This window comes from Oncorhynchus gorbuscha, unplaced genomic scaffold, assembly GCF_021184085.1.
Source record: "Oncorhynchus gorbuscha isolate QuinsamMale2020 ecotype Even-year unplaced genomic scaffold, OgorEven_v1.0 Un_scaffold_4271, whole genome shotgun sequence".
Classification (NCBI taxonomy): Eukaryota; Metazoa; Chordata; class Actinopteri; order Salmoniformes; family Salmonidae; genus Oncorhynchus; species Oncorhynchus gorbuscha.
Window position 1 is genome coordinate 17,501 of NW_025748323.1, and position 7,500 is coordinate 25,000.

General features: G+C 44.5%; 1 protein-coding gene and 1 long non-coding RNA gene across 2 annotated transcripts in view; both read right to left on the minus strand.

Moving 5' to 3' along the window:
* Nucleotides 1-4,308: 4,308 nt before the first annotated feature.
* LOC124028487 lies at nucleotides 4,309-5,560 on the minus strand. The gene is made up of 2 exons (XR_006837599.1): nucleotides 4,869-5,560; nucleotides 4,309-4,757 (listed from the first exon to the last, which is right to left on the minus strand). It is a non-coding gene; the product is annotated as an uncharacterized LOC124028487 (long non-coding RNA).
* An 854-nt stretch (nucleotides 5,561-6,414) lies between these two features.
* The window catches only part of LOC124028486 (sodium/calcium exchanger 1-like), an 11,477-nt gene continuing 10,391 nt past the window's right edge, over nucleotides 6,415-7,500 (minus strand). The window contains exon 5 of the mRNA XM_046340528.1: nucleotides 6,415-6,859. Coding sequence (XP_046196484.1) covers nucleotides 6,480-6,859 — 380 coding nt within the window. The 3' untranslated portion in view covers nucleotides 6,415-6,479. The remainder of the gene's footprint in view (nucleotides 6,860-7,500) is intronic.

The window sequence follows — 7,500 nt, forward strand, 5'->3', positions numbered from 1 at the left end:
TCTCTCTTCTGTGTCTCTGCCTCTCTCTCTTCTCTCTATCTCTCTCTCTTCTCTCTTGTCTCACTGTATGTCTCTCTCTCTGTCTCTGTCTTTCAAACATTCCAAATTTAGAACTGAACAAAGTTATCATTGAGAATAAATGTCATTTTCAATTCCTGACATGGAACTGGAATTGATTCCCCCAATCCTGGTTCTCTGCAGATGTGCTGGTCTGCTCTGGTCTGAGCAGGTCTGGTCTGGAGCAGGTCTGGTCTGGGCTGCTCTGGTCTGAGCAGGTCTCTGGTCTGCTCTGGTCTGCTGTGGGTCTGGAAGTCTGAGCAGGTCTCTGGTCTGCTCTGGTCACGAGCAGGTCTGGGCTGCTCTGGTCTGAGCAGGTCTCTGGTCTGAGCAGGTCTGGGCTGCTCTGGTCTGAGCAGGTCTGGGCTGCAGGTCTGTTCTGTTCTGAGCAGGTCTTTGCTGAGCTGGTATGATCTGAGCTGAGCTGGTCTAAGCTGGGCTGAGTTGGTCTGGGCTGAGTTGAGCTGGTCTGGGCTGAGCTGGTCTGGGCTGGGCTGAGTTGGGCTGAGCTGAGCTGGTCTGGGCTCAGTTGGGCTGAGCTAAGCTGAAGCTGAGCTGGGTAGGCTGGGCTGGCCTGAGCTGGTCTGGTCTGATCTGAGTTGGTCTGGTCTGGTACAGAATATCTCAGTAGCATCTCTTTTTAAACATCCAGACTGTTAAAACAATGTCAGTTGACTTGATATGAAGTCCAGGCCAAAAATAAAACAGCTACAAAACCATACAACACAGCTACAAAAACCATACAACACAGCTACAAAACCATACAACACAGCTACAAGGCAAGCACAACACAGCTACAAAACCATACAACACAGTTACAAAACCATACCACACATTACAAAACCATACAACACAGTTAAAAGTATACAACACAGTTACAAAACCATACAACACAGTTACAAAACCATACAACACAGTTACAAAACCATACAACACAGTTACAAAAACCATACAACACAGCTACAAAACCATACCACACAGCTACAAAACCATACCACACAGTTACAAAACAATACCACACAGCTACAAACCATACCACACAGCTACAAAACCATACAACACAGCTACAAAACCATACGGCACAGCTACAAAACCATACAACACAGCTACAAACCATACCACACAGCTACAAAACCATACCACACAGCTGCAAAACCATACACAGCTACAAAAACCAAAAGCTACAAAACCATACCACACCAACACTACAAAACCATATTCACACCAACTTTTACAAAGCACTCATGGTTCCACCTTAAGGGTTCTAATTCAATCAAATTCACACAGTGGATGTTTTAACTCAGAGGTGGAATTGTGTTAGAACTGTCATATCCACAAGCAGCTCCCATGATTATACCTGAAGCGTACATTGCCATTGGCTGCACAGAGGCGCATTAAGACAAATCCCATGCAGGCTTTCTTCAAGTTCGAACACTGTAATGTGAGATGTAATCTACACCTCGATTAGGCTGGCGTCATTCCTACATTTTCTGTTCTGAACCTCTAACTCGAGTGGGACGGGTGTGGCTTTGTGACAATGAACAAGAGCAGCTACTCACCGGTCGACATCTCCGAACGCAGTTACCGCCAAGACATCAGCGTGCGGGTGTCGGCTATCGCCGATTAACCTGATTGAACCTTAGTCTCAGCGTTTCTAAACTTGGCAGGGAATGTTGGTAGTCGTCAGATATTTTATGAAATATTTCCCCATTAAATTCCCCATGTTAACACTGATCTTTGTAACTCCTTATTAGCATTTTCAGAAGTCAGACTGAACTGTGATGTCATATTCAAGGGACTGACTGAGCTGGGGTGTCATATTCAGAGGACTGACTGAGCTGTGATGTCATATTCAAGGACTGACTGAGCTGGGATGTCATATTCAGGGACGGACTACGCTGTGATGTCATATTCAGGGTCGAACTACGCTGTGATGTCATATTCAAGGGACTGACTGAGCTGGGATGTCATATTCAGGGGACTGACTACGCTGTGATGTCATATTCAAGGGACTGACTGAGCTGGGGTGTCATATTCAAGGGACTGACTGAGCTGGGATGTCATATTCAAGGGACTGACTGAGCTGTGATGTCATATTCAAGGGACTGACTGAGCTGTGATGTCATATTCAAGGACTGACTGAGCTGTGATGTCATATTCAAGGACTGACTGAGCTGTGATGTCATATTCAAGGGACTGACTGAGCTGGGATGTCATATTCAGGGACTGACTGAGCTGGGATGTCATATTCAGGGACTGAACTACGCTGTGATGTCATATTCAGGGACTGACTGAGCTGGGATGTCATATTCAGGGACGGACTGGAGCTGTGATGTCATATTCAAGGGACTGACTGAGCTGGGATGTCATATTCAAGGGACTGACTGAGCTGGGATGTCATATTCAAGGGACTGACTGAGCTGTGATGTCATATTCAAGGGACTGACTGAGCTGTGATGTCATATTCAAGGGACTGACTGAGCTGTGATGTCATATTCAAGGGACTGACAGCTGGGATGTCATATTCAGGACGGACAGCTGAGATGTCATATTCAGGGGACGGACTGAGCTGTGATGTCATATTCAGGGACTGACAGCTGGGATGTCATATTCAGGGACGGACTACGCTGTGATGTCATATTCATGGGACTGACTGAGCTGTGATGTTATATTCAGAGGACTGAGCTGGGGTTTAATATTCAGTGGACAGGCTGTGTGTTGTATCACAGTGTGGTTGTATTAACATGACAACATAGAGTTAGTTAGTTAGTTAGTTGGTTGGTTAGTTGGTCCTTGGTTTAGTTTAATGGCTGTACAACAGATAGAGGATGGGAGCATCCCAATGATATCTCCTTCCTCCTGAAGTGTACCCTCTATCCAACTCTATGGTTCACCTTCCGAAAATCTAAAATCATTGGATTTTCCCACCATATTTCCGATACCAGTCATTTATATTCAAATCAGTGAAGGAAAGTGCACACTTTGGGAGGAAGGAGAGATCTGTGTGCGCCATAGAGTTGCACTAGAGAGCTCGTCTAAAATATATTTTCCTGTGCACCCTCTATCCAACTCTATGGTCTCCTCTCATTGAGAATGAAACCAATAGGGCATGGTACATAGTCTTTACACCAGCCTTATACATATCTATATTCAAATCTTATTTATTTATTCAGCATAAAACCCATAGTTTCTTTGTTTGTTTAGTTTTTAAGACAAAACATCGGAAATGTCTCTTATACAACACAAGTTAGATACAATCATCATCAGTCATGATTATCCTCAAATTTCATTGGTCTAAATTAAGTTTGTCAGTTTGGTCCACCCTCCTTTCTGTTTCCGGTTACCTGATATCCTGTTTGGGCATTACGTCATTTCTGCTTGGTTATAATGGTTGTAACCAGGGATGGAATTGAAGGATTTTGGGCACTCCGAATAGTAGACAAAATATTGTCAGTTTGCACTCCTTTCTTTCCGGTTAACTCCTGTTTATTACGTCATTTCCTGCTTGGTTATAATGGTTGTAACCAGGGATGGAATTGAAGGATTTTGGGCACTGGGTCAGCCGGAATAGTAGACAAATATTCTGTTTCCGGTTACCTGATATCCTGTTTGGGCATTACGTCATTTCCTGCTTGGTTATAATTCACCAGGGATGGAATTATTTAGGCACTATTCAGCGGAATAGTAGACAAATATATTGTCAGTGGTCCACCCTCCTTTTGTTTGGTTACCTGATATCCTGTTTGGGCATTACGTCATTTCCTGCTTGGTTATAATGGTTGTAACCAGGGATGGAATTGAAGGATTTTGGCACTGGGTCAGCCGGAATAGTAGACAAATATTCCTTTCTGTTTTCCGGTTCCTGATACACGTCATTTCCTGCTTGGTTATAATGGTTGTTGGAATTGAAGGATTTTCTCAGCCGGAATAGTAGACAATATATTGTCAGTTTGGTCCACCCTCCTTTCTGTTTCCGGTTACCTGATATCCTGTTTGGGCATTACGTCATTTCCTGCTTGGTTATAATGGTTGTAACCAGGATGGAAGTGAAGGATTTTGGGCACTGGGTCAGCCGGAATAGTAGACAAATATATTGATAGTCTGGATCAAAAAATCTACCTTACGCAATATTTGAAAAGACAAAATGTCACTAGTCAGTGGGCTAGTTGGTCACATTTTCTACTAACAGGTTAGTTTAATCTTAGTTTTATATCCAACAATGGTGTTTTTTTAAATAAGTATTTTAATATATTTCATATTCAACATTTTCTTTATTGCAAAGTTCAATTATTATCATTCCGTACAGTTCTCACATAATAATTCTAGTCTTTTAATATCATCTTCTCTCTCATTCCAATGTTTTTAACATACTTCTTCATAATAATCATCATTTTCATTATTTATTATTTTCTTTACAATTTCGCAATAACAACATCTACACACCAACGCCGTTGAAAAGTGGGAGGGGCAAGGTCTTCCTTAGGGAGCAAGGTGACTTGGGATTGGCTCAACAGGAGCGAGGGTGGCGGGGAAAGGGGTGTGGTCTAACGTCCTCTACTAGCCTATCACTTTAAGACAATATTAAGACGTTTACAGTCTATTGGAGAATAAGGCTGGGCGGAGTGAGCGAGGGAAGGAAAGAGAGAGAGGAGGAGAGGAGGGTCGTAAAGCAGGGGGCAGAAAGAGTTGTCTGAGATGACCTCTACCTGTTGGATTAGAGGCTTTCACTGATATGTCCTCTACCTGTTAGATTAGAGGCTTTCACAGATATGACCTCTACCTGTTAGATTAGAGGCTTTCACTGATATGACCTCTACCTGTTGGATTAGAGGCTTTCACTGATATGACCTCTACCTGTTAGATTAGAGGCTTTCACTGATATGACCTCTACCTGTTAGATTAGAGGCTTTCACTGATATGACCTCTACCTGTTAGATTAGAGACTTTCACTGATATGACCTCTACCTGTTAGATTAGAGGCTTTCACTGATATGACCTCTACCTGTTGGATTAGAGGCTTTCACTGATATGACCTCTACCTGTTAGATTAGAGCCTTTCACTGATATGACCTCTACCTGTTAGATTAGAGACTTTCACTGATATGATCTCTACCTGTTAGATTAGAGGCTTTCACTGATATGACCTCTACCTGTTGGATTAGAGGCTTTCACTGATATGACCTCTACCTGTTAGATTAGAGCCTTTCACTGATATGACCTCTACCTGTTAGATTAGTGTTAGATGGAGAATACTGACTCTAGTGTTAGATGGAGAATACTGACTCTAGTGTTAGATGGAGAATACTGACTCTAGTGTTAGAAGGAGAATACTGACTCTAGTGTTAGATGGAGAATACTGACTCTAGTGTTAGATGGAGAATACTGACTCTGGTGTTAGATGGAGAATACTGACTCTAGTGTTAGAAGGAGAATACTGACTCTAGTGTTAGAAGGAGAATACTGACTCTAGTGTTAGATGGAGAATACTGACTCTAGTGTTAGATGGAGACTCTGGTGTTAGATGGAGAATACTGACTCTAGTGTTAGAAGGAGAATACTGACTCTAGTGTTAGATGGAGAATACTGACTCTAGTGTTAGATGGAGAATACTGACTCTGGTGTTAGACGGAGAATACTGACTCTAGTGTTAGAAGGAGAATACTGACTCTAGTGTTAGATGGAGAATACTGACTCTAGTGTTAGAAGGAGAATACTGACTCTAGTGTTAGATGGAGAATACTGACTCTAGTGTTAGATGGAGAATACTGACTCTGGTGTTAGATGGAGAATACTGACTCTAGTGTTAGAAGGAGAATACTGACTCTAGTGTTAGATGGAGAATACTGACTCTAGTGTTAGATGGAGAATACTGACTCTGGTGTTAGAAGGAGAATACTGACTCTGGTGTTAGATGGAGAATACTGACTCTGGTGTTAGAAGGGGAATACTGACTCTAGTGTTAGAAGGAGAATACTGACTCTAGTGTTAGAAGGAGAATACTGACTCTAGTGTTAGAAGGGGGAAAGGGAGAATGCTCTTTCCAACATGTCCTCTCTGCCTGCCTCCCTTCCCACTGGCGCAGACGTCAATTCAACATCGACTTTTCATTTACATTTGGCTGACAAAAAAAATGTCCCCGTGACATTGGATTTAAGTTGCAAATCCAATCCGTTTCCCACGTTGAATAAACGTCATTACGCTCATTTTTGTTGTTGTTGAAACAACGTGGAAACAATGTTGATTCAACCAGTTTTTGCCGAGTGGGTTTCCTTTTGTTCCCTCCCTGTGTCTATTCCTCCTCTCTGTCTCCCCCAACCCACCCCTCCATCCTTCTCTCTCTCTCTCTCTCCATCTCTCTCCATCTCTCTCTCTCTCCATCTCTCTCTCTCTCCATCTCTCTCTCTCTCTCTCTCTCTCTCTCTCTAGAACCCAGGTATGTGACAGTATGCCTCCAGTGATGACAGCAATATATAGATCAGCCACATGAAGAAGAAGACCAGTGATGTGATGATCTTGGTAGTCCTCGGCCCTCCGAGCTCCCCCCCTGCCACTGACGCCCGCCGTCGGTAGAGGAGTATCATCACGCATATGCACGCCATCACCGTGAAGAGCGTGACGGAGAACGCCAGCGAGCCCGGGTCGACGCGAAACACCTGGCCTTTGGAGCGCCAGAACACGGCGGCGATGGTCCACGCCACTCCGATCCCAAGGAAGACGTTCACGGCGTTGCTACCGGTTACGTTGCCGATGGAGGCGTCGGCGTACTGGTCCTGGATGGCGGCCACCTTACTGGCAAAGGTGTCTGGGTAGTAGTGGAGAGAGGAGGGGAGAGGGAGAGAATAAATAGCAGAAAGAGGGGGAAGAAGATGGGAAGGAGGGGGGAGGGGAGAGAAGAAATAGCAGAAAGAGAGGGGAGAGGGAGGGGGAAGAAAATGGGAAGGAGGGGAGGGGGTAGTGGTGGAGAGGAGAGGGAGAAGAGAAGAAATAGCAGGAAGAGAGGGGAGAGGGAGGGGGGAAGAAAATGGGAAGGAGGGGGAGGGGATAAGAAGAAATAGCAGAAAGAGAGGGGGAGAGGGAGGTGGGAAGAAAATGGGAAGGAGGGGGAGGGGATAAGAAGAAATAGCAGAAAGAGAGGGAGAGGGAGGGGGAAGAAGATGGGAAGGAGGGGGGAGGGGATAAGAAGAAATAGCAGAAAGAAAAAAAGAGAAGAGAGAGGGGGATGTGGAGGGGGAAGGATGGGAGAAGGGGGGAGAAAGGGGAGGGGGAAAGAGAGATAGAGAAGAAAAGTGGGCAGAGGCAAATGGATGAAAAAGAGGGAGAGAGAAGACCAGATTAAATAAGGCAGGTGAGAGGAGACACACATACAAACTCCCCTAAGGCGGTCATAATTCTGCACGCGTACTCTGTCACACCTACAGCCCACAACACACACCTGGGTACCGA